This window comes from Punctularia strigosozonata, assembly GCF_000264995.1.
Source record: "Punctularia strigosozonata HHB-11173 SS5 unplaced genomic scaffold PUNSTscaffold_5, whole genome shotgun sequence".
NCBI classification, from domain to species: Eukaryota; Fungi; Basidiomycota; class Agaricomycetes; order Corticiales; family Punctulariaceae; genus Punctularia; species Punctularia strigosozonata.
Genome location: NW_006767437.1, coordinates 817,946 through 836,255, shown reverse-complemented (window position 1 = coordinate 836,255; position 18,310 = coordinate 817,946). Strand labels below are relative to the sequence as shown.

Sequence of the window (18,310 nt, the reverse complement as noted above, 5' to 3'; positions counted from 1 at the left end):
AGGAAGCGGTCAGCAGTTGCGTTGGCTTGGATAGCATCGAAAGCGATAACCCACTAGATGGATTTCGTCTGACGAAGATCGCCTCCGTTTTGTCCAACCTCAAGACTTGGACTGGTTATGTACGCAGCAGCGGAGACCGCGTTACGTGCCCGTCAGGTATGTGTGCCTTGGGCACCATGGACTCTCCGCATCGGTGCCTCATCCAGCGTTCTAGACGACTGCAAGTGCCAGCAGAGATGGAGCAAAACTATATTCGCGTGACGGGCGTGCCTTCGGAGACGTACCGGGACCGGTATGGTGCCTGCGGTGGCGGTATTCGCTGCGCTTCCCGCAAGGAACCGCAGAGCTCCCCCTGGAGCCCCCGTCCGAAGTGTCAACTAGAAGCGGATAAGGACTCGGAGACATGCACTCGATGATTTACGATCAGCTTCCGGAAAGCGGCGGTGGAGCAGCTTGAGAGTCAAAGCAACGGGGCGTCGTCAGTTGTTGCCCATCGCCCCCGCCCAAGTTGCCTGAGCAGGGCGCCTGCAAGGTGATAGGTGATTGTGCAAATTCCGAGAGGTGTGTTAGTTAGTGCGTAATGCTACATGATATGACAATATGGTTGAGTGATGATGCAACGTCTAACTGTATCTATCGTAGTGTCAGTATACTCGCACTCGGCGATCCACATATCCCTCACTAACAGCGTTCGCTCAGTCGCAGCTCCCATCGCTCGGGCCGTCCTTCCACCTCTCGTCCGTGCTCTTGATGCTACAGTCAAACTTGGGCTTGCCCAACCGCTCGTTCACCTCGTTGTGCCTGTCGCATAGCCAACGACTGAGGCCTATCCGGCCGCTCACGTCCGGCGGGTACGCCTTCAACTCCTCTCCTAGATGCGAGGCACAGTGCGAGCAGGGGTAGAGCACGGGCAGCGAGTGCAGCAGGTTGAGCATGTTCGCGCGCTGGAGCGGAGTGGGCCGGTCCGGGTAATACGCGGCGGTGGTGTGCAGGAACGTCCAGGTCGAGCGACCAAGCTGCTCGACGTCCGGCGGACAGTGCGCAGGGGGTGCGTCCGGTTGGTCCGCGGTGACGAGGGTCGCCGCCGTACCACTCGCCGCCGCCGCCGCCGCTCCTGCGCCCGCCCCTTGCTTCGCGGCCTTGGCAGCCGCAACGGGCCTCCAGTTGCGGAACGCCGTGCACGGTTTACATGGTTTTCCGTCTGGACCAAGGACGACGCCGGGGGGATGTGGCTTCGAGTCCTTGGGAGCCTCCGGCGGTTTCTGGTCAGCCATGGAGGTTTACTGCTGAGTCGCTGCTGAGCTGAGTAAAGAGCTGTGTGTGACGCTGCGCGTAGCGTAACGCCGTGTCACGCGAGCGTGATTGCGGATAAGCGCGCGTCGGGCGTTTATTCGTGCTTGCTGCTCGACCAGTTGGTGACGACGGACTAGCATGGCTCGGACACCCTTGACATCACGTCCGTTTGATCTGGTCTACTTTATATTCTTCCTGGTACGTGGTGGAAGTCATCGGGGTGTTCGCAGGCTGACGTATAGGCAGTCCCATATCCCGGCGACGGTCCTGCTCGACCTCCAAGCTATATACCCCGTGTGGATAGTCCCCGGATTCATCGCCCAGCTACCAAAGCTATATCTCCAGCTTTCTAACGATCCTATCATCGAAGGAGCCCTAAGCACCGGTCCCACCTTCCTCTGGCTACGGACCTTCATGGTCCTTGAAGCGTGAGATATCACACGAACATGCACAGAGCAAAACCACTGAATTTTTGGCCTAGACTTTTCCAGCTTCCCACCTTCGTTATCGGCGCACGAGGTCTGTACAAAGGTACGCCCTATCACGCCTTCGCGCCGGGAGGATGTAGTCCAACTGACCATCCTCTTCCGCATCACGCTCACTATAGGCTCCAAGTCCATATACCCCCTGCTGCTCGTGTACGCCGCATCCACGAGCACGACCGTCCTGCCCTGTCTCGCCGTCATCCTCGCCACGCCTTCGACCTCCCCCGAGACGCTCTCCGCCAAACTGTCGTCGGTCTCCCCCGAGCAGCGCGCGCTCCTCCTCGCGAGCTACATCCCCTTCTTCCTCATCCCCCTCCTTATGACGCTCGACATGGCCCTGCGACTGTCGAGCCTCGTCCAAAAGGCCGTACAGGCCGAGCGCGCCGTCAAGACCAAGTGATTCTGGGCGCTCTCACTCTACCCTAGTATCCTCGCGTGCGCCTGCTTCCGGTCCTCGGCGAAGGAGGTCCTGCAGCCCCAGCATCCTGTTCCATGTCATCGGCTGCGCTGCTGCCCTCTGCATGGATGGGCATCTTCCCCCACAGTGCTCATGCCGTGCGCGCGCCCATCAGACTATGCCTAGGTTGATGCAGTATTTCCGGACGTTAGGTTAGAATACAAAGGAGCGTTCCGTGGAGTGACGGGAAATAATAGTAGTAGTCCGGTCAGGTAAACCTAGGGCCCGCGCGGGGGCAAAATGCTCTCAGCCCACGCGACTATACCGAACATCGAAAGGGCATGGCATGGACGGACTCGGTTAAAGAAGAACACATGACGAAGAGATTGGGCGGCGACAAAAGCAGAGTGAGAGATCGAGATCGAGAGTTGGGAAAGACTGCGATTGTAGAGGAGACAGCATGCGGAGATGCGGAGGGGTAATGTAGTTCGTGGCGTGGACTGTAGAGAGAACGAAAGGAACATAAACGGGGCACGGGCTGACGGGAAAGAAAACAATGTAAAGTGCGTTCTAATACGGTGTTGGGGGGGACAGTATCCGGTGCACCAGATGCGCCAACCGAAGCGGCTGGAGCGCGCCTTATCGCCGATGCTGCTGCTGCCAGAGCGCGAGTGGCACGTCCTCTTCGCCTGCGGGGGCGCCGTCCGCCGTCCTCGGCCGCCCGTGCACCTTGGGCGCCACAGCGTGTGCGCTGCTCGCCCGCGGCTTGCCCAACATGCCCCCGCCATTCGGCTGGGGCGCGACCGCCGTCGCCGAGAGCGAGCGCCCCTTGAGGCCGTTCGCGCCGCCGCCCCCTCCGCCGTTGAACCCGCTCCCGCCGTTGAACTGTTGGAACTGCTGCGCCGGAGCGTATCGGTTCGGCTGGCTCTGCGGAGGCGCGCGCCCACCGCCGTAGGCCGCGGCCGCCATCGGCGGGTGCGACGACCCGCCCGCCGTACGCGCAGGGTTCTGCTGCAGCCACGCTTGCTCCATCTGCGCGGGCGGCATCGCCCCCGGCGGCAAATGCGGCGTCGCCGCAGGCCGCGGCTGCCCTCCGTCGCCGTAGTACATCGGCGCGGTTCCGGGCGGGTACTGGAACGGCTGCCCGAGCGTCGGGGACGAGTTTGTCCGGTCGCGCGAGTAACCGTAGGGCGCGACGGCGGTCGACGGCGGCGGCGGAGCCCCGCCCGTCCGAATGGGGGGCGCCGATGACGGAGGCTGACCGTACCCGCTGCCGCCGCCGTACTCCTGCTCCATCGATCGGTGCTGCATGTCGTACTGCGGGCTCCGCACCGGCATCTCCGCCCGCCGCGCGCCCGCCCCGGGCGCCCCAGGCTTGGTGAGCGTCCCCCGCTTCGATGACTCGCGTTTCTGCTGCTCCAGCCGTTCGCGCTCCCTTTCCCTCTCGCGCTCCTTCTCGATCCGCTCCTTCTCCGCCTTCTCACGCTCCTCCTTTTCGCGTTTCTCCCGCTCCTGTTTCTCCTTCTCCGCCTGGTCCGCGGTGGTCTGCCCGCCGGGTGGCGGCGTCGTCGAGGGCGTAGGCGGCTGCGTCGTCTTGTTGATGACGCCGAGGTACCAGAACATGAGGTTGCTGATGAGCACCTGCTCGTACAGCGGTCGACGCGGGTTGGCCAGTTTGATGTGGCTGAGCCTGTAGATGGCGCGTTCCACGTGGATGGGGTAACGCGCATAAGGTCCGCCGGGCTGAGGTGCTGGCGACGTCGCACGAGACTTGGCCTTCGACGCGCCCAAAAGGGCCGCCGCCGCCTCTCGGCCGGACGTCCCTGACCCTATCGGCGTCGACGCGCTCTCCTCCTGCTTCTTCTTGCCGCCCCCGAACAAGGACCCAAAGAACCCGCTATCCTTCTCCTTCTCGCGCTCGCCCTTCCCGGCCTTCTTGCTGCTCTTATCGCTGCCCCACTTGAAACGGCTGCCCTTCTTGTCCTTGTCCTTCTTGCCCGGGCTCGAGACGGAGGAAGGCGAAGTAGTCTCGGGTGCGGATGCTTGTCGCAGATGCGGCACGCTTTCCATAGACCCTTCGGGCGACGGTGTTCGGGAGGGTGTTTGTGATTCGTTCGGAGGGGACAGCATGCGCTGCGGCTGTGGCGAGTGGATGACTGGCTGTTGCGCCTGAATGGGTTGAGGCGAAGCGATGGGAATCGGGTTCTGAGGGGGAGGAAACTCGTGTACGAGTGGGAGGACGGGCGCGGGCGCCGACGGTGGAGACGTCGCGCGAATAGAGATCTCGTCTGACTCTACCGAAACGTCGTCCGAAGCGTAGGCTTCATAGATAGAGGTCACAAGCGAATGTGGGCGCTCATGTTCATCTTCAAATGATTTGGGACGTAGTGCGGGTGCTTCGTCCATGAAACTGCCGGCAGCGTGGGGAAGAGGCGGGCGATTGAACGCCTCTTCGCTGTGATCGTGATCGCTGGAGGAAATGTCGCTCGACGTCCTCTGCGCTTCCATTGCTGCGATACGGGCCGAGGCAGATGTTCTCCGACGGGCAGAGAACCTAGTGTTCCCCGTGCCCTCCACGCCGGGTTTTCGGATTTTCGTCCTGGCGGCACGCCGTAGAGGCTGCGGAGGGACGATGATGGGCGCGTCACCTTCATCGGCTAGGGGCAGATCATCCATCCTGTCGATAGCTGTGACATCGCGGTCGCGTGAGCGGAGGGACTACACCCAAAGACTGATGCACTGAACCTGAGGGTGCGACATTCATACTCATACTCCTCCGCAAGATGGACCGCAGCTTGGAGGGGTCATCGCTCTTCGAGGCCTCCTCCGCGAGCTCCTCCAATTTCTGAAGGTCGCTGATCGTAAGCTGCGGAACGGCGTTGGGGAAGGCGGTAGATCGGTTTCTCCGGAGGGGTTTGACGGACTCGTGCTCGACGCCGTCGTTCGCTGTCGGCCTGTACTGGTTTCGCAGCATAGACTTCTTGCGCCCCAGACTCGACGTGGACGAGCTCGAGGCGGTGCGCGAGAGCCCTAAGGTCGATCCATCGGCCGCGACACGGGTGTGCTCCTTGAGAAACGCGCTGAACTCCGAGGGAGCAATCTCGGGATGGAGGCGGGCGGGAACCCAGAAGAGGTTCGCGGGGTCGTCGTTGGTCGGGCTGAGGATCTGATCGCTGGCATCTTCGCTGGACGTGCCCTCCAGCTCGTCGCTCTCCGTCGAGCCGGCGGTCCAGTAGTTCCCATGAGACCCCGTGGCCGACTGCTCCGGGAGGTCGGGGTCGATCAAGAGCGCACCTGGGCCGCCTTGAGTGCTCGAGCGTCGCTTGATGTCCCGGAGATTTTCGACCTCGCGCTGAATCTCGTACTCGGAGGGGTTCATGGGTGGGCTGGTCACTGATCAGCACGAATCGTCGCCCGAGCCGCGCCGTACTGACCGCGCCGAGGTGGTGGAGATAGCGTGAGTGTCGGCGACGCCGTCCTGCACGTCGTGTTGGGCAGCGAGGAGCAGGTAACGGGGAATGGGGGCGCGAGCGGCTGAGGGGGCGCCGAAGGCGTCAGCCGCCTTTGGCTCTCTGGCTTGTGTCACACGGTCATCAGGGGTTTCGACCGCTATAGCGATGGGACGGGCGCCAACTTCGGTGAAACATATGATGACGCTGCTTGCTCAGGGGCCATATACGGCAAAGATGGTGCAAGAAAAGGTGAACGATCCGCACTAACATACAATCGTTGCGGCGAGATCTGAGAGTGTATACATGGCATGCACAGTTAGCGCACGACGGAAATAAGTCTCCAGCGGTATCACTGCTGATCGAGCGGCTCATAGTTTCGTGGATGCAGATGACAAGCTATTGGGCTTCGCTACTTGATACATTGTATGTTTCGTGCTCGATGAAATTCTGGTGAATGGCGACCGAGTGTCTTGACTGCTACGATGGCGGTTCGACGCGAGTATACTTGCAAGTCTCTCTTTAGCCGTTATAGGCGTACCTAAAAGGCATTTCAGCGTTGGAGCGGACCATTCAATGCGCGATTGCTTACCATCTTGACCGAGCGTTGACGGCCTCTGCCCGAACGGCCCGCTTGGGATCATCGAGCACCTTCGCCAGCTCGCGTAACACAAACGCTTTCTGAGGATGCAAGACGTCGTACCGCACGAGGTCCGGTAACATCGCGAGGTACCGAAGAGCAGCAGTACGAACACGCTAGCAAAGATTATCAGTGATCAGAGAAACGATCATGATGAAATGTACGCACCATAGACGGCATGCTCGATACCATGCTATTCTTGAGCATCACATTGACCAAAGTATTGGCATGCTCGCTGACGATGTGACCCTCTTTATCTCCACTCTTCCCCTTCTCGCCTTCAGCGGCCGCAAGAAGCGTCGTGATGACGTTGAAGCGGATTTCGAAGTCGGGAAGTTCAAGCCCGTGAAGCAGGAGGGGCATGAGCTGATCACACGATGAGTCCTGGTGTTCGCTTTTGGGTGGATCAACTGACCGTAGGCATCTCGGTGGTGTAGGTTGCCTTCGGTAGGGCGGTAATGAGCGAAGTCAGGGCCACGAGGTAGGTATTCTGCAATGTGGAGTCTGTGGACCTGGTCAAATGCGCGTTCGCGGCCGTACATGTGACGACTCGCCTTCGCCGGTCTTGGCGCCTTGCAAAACTCGAGGCAGCAGAGCATTACAGTACTTCTGTGCATATAGAATCTGGACGATATCATTACATATGAAGTCTGGTGTTCTGTGGCCGAAGGATGTTGCTCACCCTCGAAATCGCGTGATTCCGTTTCGTCAGGACATTTTCTGCAGTAGCCACGCGACCGACTGCCCTAGCCGCATCCCAGCCAAGGTCCTGGTCGTCGAAAAGCGAGAAGAGAACGTCGACCTGGACCATCGCATCCGAATGGTTACGGATCAGCAGGGCTCGCGTGATCTGATCGCAGTATAAGGATTGGAAAGATTCAATTGCTGCAAGGACTCACCCAAACCCATGCATCGATGGCTCGACGACGGGTAGCAACGGGAACCGATTTGTCCGCAATAAAGTGCTGCCAAAACTCGCTGCGTACTCTCGTCAACAAGGATTCCAGCCCTGAGCAGAACAGTTAGACAAAGTCAAGACAAGGAAGCGCCATCCTACTTTCGGTTTGTTTGTTGACTATAGATGCCAGCACATGCCATGCAGCGTCGCGCTGGAGTGCGTTTGTAGCTTGATCCATACCCCACTCGAGAACTGAGTACGCGGAAGGTTCGCTGGGGATAACAACCTAGACTGTGGATGAGATGCATGTATTCCCCACATGCAACATGAAGTATGTACCTCTTTTCGCAAGGCCTGTACGATAGAAGCGAATAGTGCTACTGTGTTCCTTTGAGCCTCGGAGGCCTCACTCTGTGATTCAGGCGTTAGTGATTGTCCTCAGAGACACCGCATTGTGTAGCCACATACGAGAAAAGGATGAAAACCCGCATCCTGAGGCATCTTGTGAATGCCGCTGGCGATGAGGGTGATCGGGCCAGATACGTAGGCTGTGAAGACCGCGTCAACCAGCGTTTGTTGCCGCCTGTAGCCCAGGTCGTTGCATTAACTTCATTGTGTCGGCATGATAGGATAGGTTGCTCACTCTATAGGAAGAGTCTGAACAATAGATGTCGTGATCTTGCCCGCCGTACCAATGAGCCTTGGATCTCGGGCTACGTCATAGCCGTCGGTCGTCAGCGATGCGAAGATGAAGAGGTTGAAGAGCTGAGGGATCAACTTGTCGACATATTTCAGTATGTCAGAGTCTCCTCGTTGTACTTTCGCGTCCAGGGTCGTGGAGAGCGTGTAAAGCAACGAATGTGCGTATGCCGCGCTGGCCTCGATATCCGCATCAGGACGCGTCGCGCACACCAGATCCAATTTTGCGAGAAGACGGATGATCATGGTCTCGAACAGTTCGGGTTCGAGACATAGCGACTTCAACGCGGCCAGGATCTCCCAGCACTTCGCACGTTCCTTGTCTGCAGCTCGCGGGGGCGCGACATCGGGGAGTGACGCAAAGAGAAGAGGAAGAGTCATTTCTTTGACATGTTTCGCGCTCGATTTCGAAATGGATGTCAGCAAATCTAGAATAGCGTCGCTGAGGAGACGTTAGAGATCGGCATGCCTTTATTATCGTCGCCTACCTGATCTGCTCGTCCGTTCTGAGATTTGCTTCGATCGTGTCGTTGACATTGTGGACGATATAGCGAAGCTCTTCATCAGTCGCAAGGTTCTCCGTAGTAGCGAGTATTTTCAGCCCCGTGATCGCGGGATCCTGCGAAGCGGAGTTTCCGAGCCCGACGATGAAGGCACCAAGTATCTCATCCTTGTACGAAACCAAGGATAGCTGCTGACCAGCGGATATAGTCTTGGCTGTGTCCAGAAATTGACAGAGAAGAGCCAGAACCTGGGGACGATTCGATATCTCGTCCGGATCATTGAAGGTTTTAAGCAGCTGGGGTGCAACTTGTACCAGAGTGTAATAAGATACAGATTCTGTAAGCAAGTAAGCGTGACGATGCATGAACATGAATGCATCGTTGCCTTACCCGTAGTCTTGAGAAGTGAGCACACGGTCTTCATGGCAGGTTTGGCTTGACTTTTCTCCGGCTCGCCTAAAAGTTTTAGACACTCCTGGCAGATATCCTTTGCGAGCCCTGTTACTGGAGCATCGACATCCATGTCCGACTCTCCAGTCGCCGGAGGTTGATAGAAAGTTTGGATGAGCGAGCGCATCGTCGCCAATGCTTCTTCCGCTGTTTGGTCATCGGTGGGTTGGAAGATCTGATGTGAGGTTGAGTATAAGGCCCTTTCGACGCCAAGAGGACACTACCTCGAGCCGTAAATGGTTCCATAGGTTTTTGGCTTCTTTCCGAGCCAAGGGCATGCCGTATATCGGAAGACATGTGGCGATGGTTTGCAATGTGTCTCTCTACAGCAGGAGAAGATTTCAGAAACACCCTTCATGAAGAATGAAACGATTTGCCTTCGTAATGGGGGAACCAGCCGCAAGCTTCTCAAGGAAGAGCGGTATGGCCAGGGGTCCAAACGCCGGATTTGCCTCTAAACACTTCCTAACGGACGTGCGGTCAGACACCGTGCTCGATTAAGTCTGTAATAGAATATCGATACCGGAGGGATTTCCTGAGATCATCCGCGGTGATACCATAAGGATCGTCAGGTGGAGGTCGGAAGGTGATCGGGAAGTAGCAAAATGTAATGTTGAAGAATTGCTGCTCGTGATGCTATGAGCATGGTATTGATGCCATGGTTCAGAGACTTTATCACCTCAAGGTGCCGGGTAATGTCGAATTCGATGGCGATGACTCGGTCAATGGCGAAGGCGACGGTCAGATTTCTTGGATCCTTCTCGCCCTCCGCGAGATATATATATCCTTCGATGAATTCGGCTCCCATTCCTTTTAGTGCTGCGCATGGACGTCATACACCGGACTTCTTGCACATCAACCTCATTTGTAAACGAAATACCTTCTCGATGACGAGATATCAGATTGTCAAGGATAGAAAAGACGTTGAACCTGACTGATTGTATCAAGGCCTTCATCTTGACATGTTGAAACAAGCTGTAGGAGACTTAGAAATAGGCCAAGAAGCTCTGCGACGAAATAGCTCACGCTTTGGCCACCTCAGCGGCATCCAGCCCAGTAAATGCAGAGTTTGCCGTCAATGTAACAAGTCCCTTAAGAGCCGGAATGACCGTTTCCGTGTCTTCCAATTTGCTGATATAGAAGGTCACCAAGACCTTCACTTCAAGTCCCGTATCAGATGCCGCCTGTAACTCGCGAGTTGGCGGCTCGCACCGGAGTTGCGGTTCAAGGTATCCGACGGAGATCTCTCCAGTACTCGGGAGAGGAACTCGACGCCTTGATTATGAGGTGAGGCAAATGGACTCCGACATGCCCATGAGTATGCGAACAAACCTTTGTTTCTTAGCTCATCGTCTTCCGAGGTGAGATACTCTCCGAGACTCTTGACCAGCTGCAGGAGCGTAGTTTGTTTGTGGGCGACGGCTACATGCCATCGTATCAATACTATTGAACATGCGCGGATCGTCGGATATGCTCACAGGCAATGACTTCATCCACTTGAGCCTCCTTGCCCGTGGCCATCCATGTCCTGACAGACCGTTCTATGTTTTCCATGGAGGGCAAGAGCGCCGCACCCCCTCGATGACAGATCAATACAAGGTCGTGCGGAGGATGCAGAGAGCAGATCTAACGAGGAGTATCCAGGAGAATGGAATTCAAGGTGAGCTCGAAGCCGACGCGGCTTTCTTTCTGGACGGTGTACTTTGTACGACATCACGCTAGCGCTCTTTGGTCCTGCACTTAACCAACACGACCTGCAGGCGCAGGACTCATCTTCTCGTCGCCTTTGAAGGTTCATGCTCTCGCGGGGCGCGTTGGTGGCCCGTGTCTCTCTCGCCTTCCACATTGCCAGACACTGCCGAGCCCGGGTAGCTGGATTCCGCACCTCCACAAATGCACTCCGAGACGGACGCGCTCAGGACAAGTTCAACTACAACCCGAACGTGTTCGAGCCGGTGACCAACCCCGAACATGTGAACTATCGGCGCGTTACCGCCAATGACCTCGAAAGCTCGCGCGAGCCGCCAACGGAAGTTCGCATGCTCGTCCGGGACTTCATCGAGGACTCGCTGTACAACCCGCACTACGGCTACTTCCCGAAACAAGCCCAGATATTTACCTATGCCGAGGATGCTTTCAACTTCGGCCCAATGAAGAACGCGGTGGAATTCCAACAAGAGGTCGCCCGGCGGTACGAGAGCTATGGCGCCGATGAGGACGGACCCGGGAGGCAGATATGGCATACTCCGACGGAGTTGTTCAAGGTCAGTATACGCGCTTGCAATTCCTCGTATGCTGTTGGCTTACCGACCTTAAAGCCATGGTATGGTCAAGCCATCGCACAATGTCTGGTGTCCGAATATTTGCTCAAGTACTTCCCGTACGAAGATTTCGTGATTTACGAGATTGGCGCTGGAAATGGCACGTTAGCTCTCAACATCCTTGACTTCATCCGCGACGAGTATCCGGAAGTCTATGACCGCACCCGGTACCACATCATAGAGATCAGCGGGAGTTTAGCCAAGATACAGGAGGAAAGACTTTGTGCCGTTCATCCGACAGTACAAATAGCCCACAAAAGCATCTTTCATTGGGACACGCGAGAACCGTCGCCATGTTTCTTCATAGCGATGGAAGTTGTCGTACGTGAAGCCCATATCTCTGTTACGCACGACTCTGAAATTTTGTTTAGGACAATTTTGCTCACGATATGATACGCTATGACCTCCGTACCCTAGAGCCTTACCAGGGCTTTGTCGCGATCGACGAAAACGGGGACTTTTCAACGCACTTCACCCGCGTCACCGACCCACTAATAACCTCCTTCATCCAACTACGAAGACGACTTTCGCATCCCCCTCCGATACCGCGTCTCCTCAAGGCATCCAAAACATTCCGTAACATTTACACCAACCTCCCGTTCGCGCCTAACCTGTCCGCGCCGGAGTACATCCCGACGCGGCTCCTGAGTCTGTTACTTACGCTGCGCGATCACTTCCCGCGACATCGCCTCCTCCTCTCGGACTTCTCGTCCTTGCCCGATACCACCCCCGGCGTCAACGCCCCGGTCGTACAGACGCGGTATCGGAACGAAACCGTCCCATGTGGAACCGTCCTCGTCAAGCAGGGTTACTTCGACATCTTCTTCCCTACCAACTTCGAGCACCTCCGGGACATGTACGAACATATCCTGTCCGAACCGCGTGAACCGAAAACTCCAGACGCGGACCTACCGATCCCTCGGTTGTCTCCTCTTAGCAGCAGCATGACGCCGTTATCGGTCGGCTCCGACTTCTTCTCGTCCTATCACCCCCACAACAGGCGCACGCCCGTCGACGGCATCGTGAGCGCGAGCGGCCTCCCGATCGGCGAGCGTAAATCCAGCGTGTTCACGCACGCCGAGTTCATGGAGACGTACGCGGACCTGTCCAAGACCCGGTTGCACAACGGCGAGAATCCGCTCCTTGACTTCTACCAGAACGTCAAGTTCCTGTTCTAGAGGCAGGTACCTCCGTGGGCGCTACTGCACCACCCCTCGCCACGATGCTATGCCTTTCGTACGATGTACAGGTAATAATGGAAGGCATCGCCGATCTGCCGAATCTCAAGCGTCGTGCCCGGACGGTTGAGGTATCTCCGACGGAAATGGGGCTGCCCGAAGGTTAGGTAGAGGAAGACGCCACCAGGACGAAGGACCCTGCAGCCGGTATCACGTTAGCCCGCTATGTCGCGTGAACTGGCTGCACCTACCTCAAGACTTCGTCCACCTCTGCGTTGCAGTCGCTGACCACTTGCTCCGGGGGGTCCTAATGGGAACGAGAGCGTTCAGTCGCGTGGGATGCATGGAAAGCTGTGGATAACATACCCATACGTCTCCTTTCGAAGTCATCATGGCGTCCATCGTGCCTAGATACCGCCGGTCACGTTTTGGATGTTATGCGAGCATCCCTATATCAGACATACCTTTATCTATAGCTATATCAAAACTGGCGTCGGGGAACTCCAGGTGTCGCACATCCATCACATGCCCTGCAATCGGAATTCAGTCGCTTGAGGGGGAGGGGCTTCGTGTCAGCACATACACTCCATCTCGGGCCGTTGAAGCTCGTGTTGACGTTTCATCCGCTCAATCAGCACTGGAGAATACTTATACAGAGTGAGACCGACGATCGCCGATTCGATGGGCAACGCTCACGTCAACGTTCACGATGTTCTTGTATTCATCGTCCCACATCTATCGTCAGCGTAAGGAAATGCAACTATCTCAGCAAGGCATGTCTTGAGTCACCTCCTCGGATAACTTGCTGTTGCCGCATCCTAGCATGAGGATGCGATGTTCATGACGTATTAGGTCCTTAATCATAGGCGCAATATCCACATAAGTCTTGAACCAGTCAAAGGATGCTCCATCCTGCTCCCTGAAGCCGAAGAGAATGAACGCTACGCGTGGTCGCGTTCAAGATCGGAGGAGTCTTACTGCTCATATCTGCGATCCCTGTATCCATGAGCCTAAAATACACCGATGTCCATTTGAGCATAGCAGACCAGTAATCTTTGGTGCCGTACTCCTCGTTTTTGTCAGGAAGGATATCGAGGCTCATCGTCGTCGATCTTCAAAAGAAAATAGGGGCTCCCGGCTGGGCGGGCTCCGGACCGGGCCAGATGACAGGCCGGTTTCCACGTTACCCCGGATTTCAATCGAAAGCGCACACGCAGGATCCTTCGCTTACCTCTTACTCCCTCCCGCAACACACCCCCCAGCGCGCCTGCTACCTACTCAACGTCCCAAACACAATGGTTACTCAAGGCATCTTTACTGTGCTTGCTATGCGCTGACGCGTGTTTGCCAGTCTGCGTATCCGTCTTATACTATGGGGGGGCTCTGCCTTTTCGGCGGTCTCAGCGGCTTCGCGCGCAGGCGTTCTATCCCCTCTCTTGTAGCCGGCGTGGGGTATGGATGCTCTCGTCGTCGGACTCGGCTCTCATTGTGCTGACCCCTTATTACCAGTGTGGGCGCTTTGTACCTCTGGAGTGCGGAAACCATTCGAAAAGGAGAGTCAAACGGCCTCGAGGGTGCCCTGGGTGCGTTCAACGGCTTTACTCCCGTATACGTAACTAGAATCTACGGTATTGACCGTCTCGCAGGTGCCTCGGCGCTTCTGCTGCTATCATCCCTCCCTCGTGTTGCAAAGGGGCCCGTCCCCGCCGTGCTTGCAGTCACTTCGGCGCTTTCCTCGGTGTACTACGGCAACCTTGTGTACAAGACTCGTGCATGAACATGCCCCTCTGAGTAGTTGGCCTGCTTTCGTTCCACTGTTGGGACGGTGTAAAACTATCGGGTTTCCTTGCTGTAATTCATATGATTGTGCTTTGCGCGACGTATTACCGGACCTTGCCCCCCGTGAGAACAGCTCGTGGCCCACCGCAGCCAGGCTGTTTACGAGCCTGGCAAAGCTGCCATGTGCCGTCAGGGTCGGGGCCGCCGGTGCTGCATCCTAAGTTACTATCTGATATCCTAGGCCTTGGTTGAATGCCGGATGGACGACCTGCGAACGATTTCACTCATGTGTCGCGGCTCCATACGTGCTCGACGGGCACTCCGATTTCTGGGAACGTACTTACTTACACTTTTGTCATGTCGCGCGTTCAGGTTGAGCCGCGCTTGGCCGAGGGGCATCTCCACCACCTCGTCCGACCTTTGCCGGCGGGACGATCGCTGAGTCAGAAAAAAGTGGGTATGGCGCGAACATTTCTCTGTTTCAACCAATCGGCATTCGTACGGGAAGTTGTCCTCTGCGGCGATGGTCCATCGTACCAACTGAAGTCGCCATCGGGCTCTTCACGGTTCTGTTATATACTCTCGACGTCTCTGCTTGCAGGAGCTCCAGGCAATCCCCTTGGAACGTATTCCTCATCATCTCTAATTTGTGCGTCCCAAAGAAGCTTCAAGCATGCGCCCTCTTACGTTTCTTGCCATGTAGTCTGGCTTCAAGAGTCCACGAGTCACAGCAAGGAACTCCGTCGGATCGGTTGGCCAGATTGAAGTCGTACGAGTTGCCGTCATCAAGCGCCCTAGATTTCTACCGGCTTAAGAGAGAGGGCGTCATAACAAGCTCGAGTATAAAAGCATCCCCGAGGAAGAAGGAGTAAACGTCTGCCTCCGACCCCGAACGGACCATGCCAGTCAACAAAGTCGCTGAGAATGTTTTTGGTATCATCGGTAAGCTTGAGTGGATAGGACTTCGAAACGAATGCATATTGACCATACTCTGGTAGGCACTATATGCTGGACGGTACTCTGTCTTGCCCTATCAGCGGGGATTCTTCTGACTGTTCTGTATCATTCAGGTTCAGCTTGTGCCGCAACTGATTAAGAGTTACCGAGAGGTGAATTATCCATTCCCTGAGCAATTTCGCGTGTTCTGAATTCGTTTCCGCCAGAAATCGGTGGAGGGCCTATCCTCAATATTGGTGTACGAAAACATGCAACTAAACAGCTGATCATCGTAATCCTCACCGTATCATTTTCAGATTTATGTGGGGTGTCGCAGGCATCCCACTTGGCATCTATGCCATCGTCCAAAACTTGAACATCCCCTTGATTGTTCAGCCTCAACTGTTCATGGTGTTGTGTCTGGCATCATGGGCTCAGGTACGTCTTATGCCACCGTTTTTTATGCACACTGTCCTCATGTCATTTCCTCGACAGTGCCTGTACTATGGCCAGGGCCGGTCCAAGCGCACCTCGATCATCATGTGGCTTGGTACATGTATTTTTGCTGGGGCATTCGAGGCTGGCATGGTTTTCGCCATCCGGGTAAGCTCGGTTGATTGGGAAAAGGTCGAGGCGCGCATTCTGATATTTCGTCTGCAGCCAGTGTACAATCATGGGCACGGGAATGATGCGCCTGTCAAGGTTTTTGGCATTCTCGCTGCGATCATGATATCTTCCGCGCTCCTGTACGACTGCAACTCTATCCGCACCAGGACCAGCTGTCTCATTTCTGGCGCAGTCCACAGTACTGGGAAATATACAAGCACGGCGAGGTCATCGGGATATCGATCATCTTCATGACCGTGGACATGCTAGGCGGCGTATTCAACCTGCTTTCGCTGGTGTTCAAGACCAAATTGGACACCCTGGCGGCGATCTCATATTCGCTCGTTGTAGTGAGCATGCCTCAACCCCACATATATCCGACGTTGAACCTTCGACGACGTACAGGCGCTCGATGGTCTCGTCATCCTACTATATTTCATCCTGAACCCGTTGGCTCGTCGGAGACGGCGGCGCCTGGCTCAACGGCAGCCGCCTGACGATACCACCCCAGACCTTGACGGTGGAGCGTCCACCTCTAGAGATGCGGAAGACAATCTCCCCCTCAGCGACGCGCCGACGCGAGTCCCATCACGGCAGAGCCACGTCGACAAGGCGCCCAATCCATCAGACGAGCGAAGCCTCGAGAAAGTCGGATAACGGGACAGAAGATGAAAAAAAAAACGAGCCCGTATTCCGATTTCCGAGGTGGTATGACATTACGAAGATGCTGTATAGTGTGTGCAATGTGCAGAAAAGACCCTCCGAAAACGCCCCGGTCATCGTGCGCCCGGTACCGGCGCCATCCACGCCCGCGCCGTCCGACTCCGGTCGTGGCCAGCGCCCACTCCCGCCGGCGGCTCATCTTCCGACGAGCTCTTGCTCGTACTCCCCTCCGCGCTCGCTAGCCGCGAGTGCCTATCCGCCTCGTCCTCGTCGAACAGCACCTCGTCCACTGCGTCGTCTCCGAGCGACTTCGAGCTCGGATTGCGCGACGCTTGCTTCTGCAGACGCCCGGACGTTGTGCTCAAGTCGCCGAAGTTGCTGATGGAGTTGCCCGCGGGCGTGCGGGTGGGGACGCGGTAGAATTCCTCGATCTCGACGTCCTCTTCGTCGTCACCGAGGGCGGCGTATACGCCGGTTGTGGCAGGATTGGGTCGCGAGTGTGGGAGGGAACGATACGAGCCTCGTCGCAGATGCATCGCGTAGGAGTAGATTAGCAGTGCGAAGTAAAACTGATACCGAGGTTATCAGCAAATCGCCCCAGTGTGTAGCTGCACGAACGTACCTTGGATAACCAGCCAATGGTGATCAGCGCGGCTGCAGAGCCCTTCTCCTGGTTCCATATCATCCGAGCGGCAGTTTCGCGTTCCACATCCGACATCGGAGGCCGGTTGTTCATGCCGCCATTCATGATCTCCTCCTGTGCCGCCGAGCTCGCTTGCCTTCGTCCATCGTGTGGCGTATATACCCAATATGTAACAGCGAAGAAGACCGTCCACATTGTGGAGAGGACGTGGTCGGCGAAGAACATGTGGGCGAAGTACAGCGAACGCTTAGCATCCTCCTACAACGGTATTGACGTCAGATGACTGATGTTGAGCCGAGCGCGATATACCCGCACCTCCGTTACCGCCCTGAGACCCCACGCAAGGACGACGAGCCCGAAGACCGAGTACACGTAGAGGCTTATTTGGGCGAACGAGCCGCCGGCTCCGGTCAAGGCCGCAATAAGACCATAAACGCCCGCAACCTTGTTGAGCAACTGGAAAGAAAAATCTTCAGCTTCAAAACGTAGGCATGGAACTTGGTGCTCACGGCAAACAGTAAGGCTACAGTGACGCCGATCTTCAAGTCAAGGCAGCCAAGAAACGACGAGGCCGGCCGCGGCTTCCATTCGGGGCGCAACATCAACTTCATGAGGTGCAAGTGCTAAAGCACAGGCACAGAGCGTTCTTTCAAGAGTCTCGTACAGCCAGCTAAGTCGGGATAACCGCGATAGGACACGAAAAACAGGGTGGTGGTGGTTGGGTCGAAGTTTTGGTCAGCCTGAGGCTTCGTGAAGAGAGGCACGGGTTGGCGCGTTGCTGCGCGTTGGCACCGACTTCGTCGGCGTCTTCATCCACTCACGACGTCCACTCGGGGCTCCGTTCTGTTCATACTGCGGCTCGCAGGCCGTAGCTGCCCTCAGAGGATCCAACACAAGCTAGCATGGCGACAATAGCGCCTTCACGCCTCGCGGCGCTCACCCGCCTGCGATGCAGCATCTTCCAAACATCATACAACCCCACATCCGCCCGCACCGGCGCGAAATACCTTCGGCGACGCCTCATCGGGCCTGCTCTCCTCAAATATTACCCGGAGGAACTCGATATTCCCCAGGCATTGCGGGAGTTCCGCGAACTTAAAGTTATGAACGAGGCAGAGGAACAGAGGCTTATGGACGTCGAGGACCGGAAAGCAAGGGGAAAGGGCGCACCGAAGAAAGTCAGCAGCAAGGGTAGGTTGCCCATCCTGTCTGCGTTGTTCTTTTCTGAATTCTGCTCCGCAGAGGACAGTCGACGCGCGAAAAGGAGAAAATAGACAAATATACGTTCAGCAATCGGCATCTGCTCTTAATACTCCAGCTGGGCCGCTGTTCAGTATCACGATATATCTTAATCACAGTTGCAAGCAACG

At 56.4% G+C, this 18,310-nt stretch overlaps 9 protein-coding genes across 9 annotated transcripts; 5 read left to right on the top strand and 4 right to left on the bottom strand.

Annotated features, from left to right (window-relative positions):
- Positions 1–472: 472 nt before the first annotated feature.
- PUNSTDRAFT_101575 (FAD-dependent thiol oxidase) lies at positions 473–1,295 on the bottom strand. The gene is made up of 2 exons (XM_007382865.1): positions 687–1,295; positions 473–633 (listed from the first exon to the last, which is right to left on the bottom strand). Exon 1 carries the CDS (start codon positions 1,272–1,274, stop codon positions 696–698), a length of 579 nt encoding a protein of 192 aa, XP_007382927.1. The 5' UTR covers positions 1,275–1,295; the 3' UTR covers positions 473–633; positions 687–695.
- Positions 1,296–1,431: 136 nt separating this feature from the next.
- PUNSTDRAFT_113088 (uncharacterized protein) lies at positions 1,432–2,178 on the top strand (the record flags this gene model as incomplete). The annotated part of the gene is made up of 4 exons (XM_007382864.1): positions 1,432–1,491; positions 1,540–1,721; positions 1,775–1,824; positions 1,901–2,178. The coding sequence occupies 4 exons, from the start codon at positions 1,432–1,434 to the stop codon at positions 2,176–2,178; spliced, it is 570 nt and encodes a 189-aa protein (XP_007382926.1).
- Positions 2,179–2,814: 636 nt separating this feature from the next.
- PUNSTDRAFT_113087 (uncharacterized protein) lies at positions 2,815–5,554 on the bottom strand (the record flags this gene model as incomplete). Its single annotated transcript, XM_007382863.1, has 2 exons — positions 2,815–4,862; positions 4,921–5,554. 2 exons carry the CDS (start codon positions 5,552–5,554, stop codon positions 2,815–2,817), a joined length of 2,682 nt encoding a protein of 893 aa, XP_007382925.1.
- Positions 5,555–6,212: 658 nt separating this feature from the next.
- On the bottom strand, positions 6,213–10,368 carry PUNSTDRAFT_113086 (ARM repeat-containing protein; the record flags this gene model as incomplete). The annotated part of the gene is made up of 21 exons (XM_007382862.1): positions 6,213–6,380; positions 6,433–6,630; positions 6,680–6,768; positions 6,819–6,888; positions 6,947–7,114; positions 7,164–7,273; positions 7,322–7,448; positions 7,502–7,573; positions 7,631–7,745; positions 7,806–8,303; positions 8,350–8,701; positions 8,755–8,989; positions 9,039–9,137; positions 9,192–9,279; positions 9,338–9,438; positions 9,494–9,633; positions 9,695–9,789; positions 9,841–9,973; positions 10,027–10,089; positions 10,147–10,236; positions 10,293–10,368. The coding sequence occupies 21 exons, from the start codon at positions 10,366–10,368 to the stop codon at positions 6,213–6,215; spliced, it is 3,087 nt and encodes a 1,028-aa protein (XP_007382924.1).
- Positions 10,369–10,609: 241 nt separating this feature from the next.
- On the top strand, positions 10,610–12,836 carry PUNSTDRAFT_101568 (DUF185-domain-containing protein; the record flags this gene model as incomplete). The annotated part of the gene is made up of 3 exons (XM_007382861.1): positions 10,610–11,078; positions 11,133–11,456; positions 11,507–12,836. Coding segments are annotated over 3 exons (1,600 nt in total), but the record flags the coding sequence as incomplete, so codon positions are not given.
- A 722-nt stretch (positions 12,837–13,558) lies between these two features.
- Positions 13,559–14,248, top strand: PUNSTDRAFT_143143 (uncharacterized protein). Its single transcript, XM_007382860.1, has 4 exons — positions 13,559–13,611; positions 13,665–13,765; positions 13,823–13,896; positions 13,960–14,248. Exons 1-4 carry the CDS (start codon positions 13,609–13,611, stop codon positions 14,088–14,090), a joined length of 309 nt encoding a protein of 102 aa, XP_007382922.1. The 5' UTR covers positions 13,559–13,608; the 3' UTR covers positions 14,091–14,248.
- A 346-nt stretch (positions 14,249–14,594) lies between these two features.
- On the top strand, positions 14,595–17,652 carry PUNSTDRAFT_101557 (PQ-loop-domain-containing protein). The gene is made up of 13 exons (XM_007382858.1): positions 14,595–14,741; positions 14,796–15,034; positions 15,091–15,107; positions 15,163–15,201; positions 15,256–15,287; positions 15,346–15,466; positions 15,524–15,631; positions 15,689–15,774; positions 15,828–15,984; positions 16,040–16,866; positions 16,920–17,198; positions 17,256–17,396; positions 17,450–17,652. The coding sequence occupies exons 2-10, from the start codon at positions 14,992–14,994 to the stop codon at positions 16,289–16,291; spliced, it is 855 nt and encodes a 284-aa protein (XP_007382920.1). The 5' UTR covers positions 14,595–14,741; positions 14,796–14,991; the 3' UTR covers positions 16,292–16,866; positions 16,920–17,198; positions 17,256–17,396; positions 17,450–17,652.
- On the bottom strand, positions 16,411–17,542 carry PUNSTDRAFT_66580 (DUF1753-domain-containing protein; the record flags this gene model as incomplete). Its single annotated transcript, XM_007382859.1, has 4 exons — positions 16,411–16,866; positions 16,920–17,198; positions 17,256–17,396; positions 17,450–17,542. 4 exons carry the CDS (start codon positions 17,540–17,542, stop codon positions 16,411–16,413), a joined length of 969 nt encoding a protein of 322 aa, XP_007382921.1.
- A 190-nt stretch (positions 17,653–17,842) lies between the features above and the next one.
- PUNSTDRAFT_113081 (uncharacterized protein) lies at positions 17,843–18,214 on the top strand (the record flags this gene model as incomplete). The annotated part of the gene is made up of 2 exons (XM_007382857.1): positions 17,843–18,131; positions 18,183–18,214. The coding sequence occupies 2 exons, from the start codon at positions 17,843–17,845 to the stop codon at positions 18,212–18,214; spliced, it is 321 nt and encodes a 106-aa protein (XP_007382919.1).
- Between the last annotated feature and the right edge of the window lie 96 nt (positions 18,215–18,310).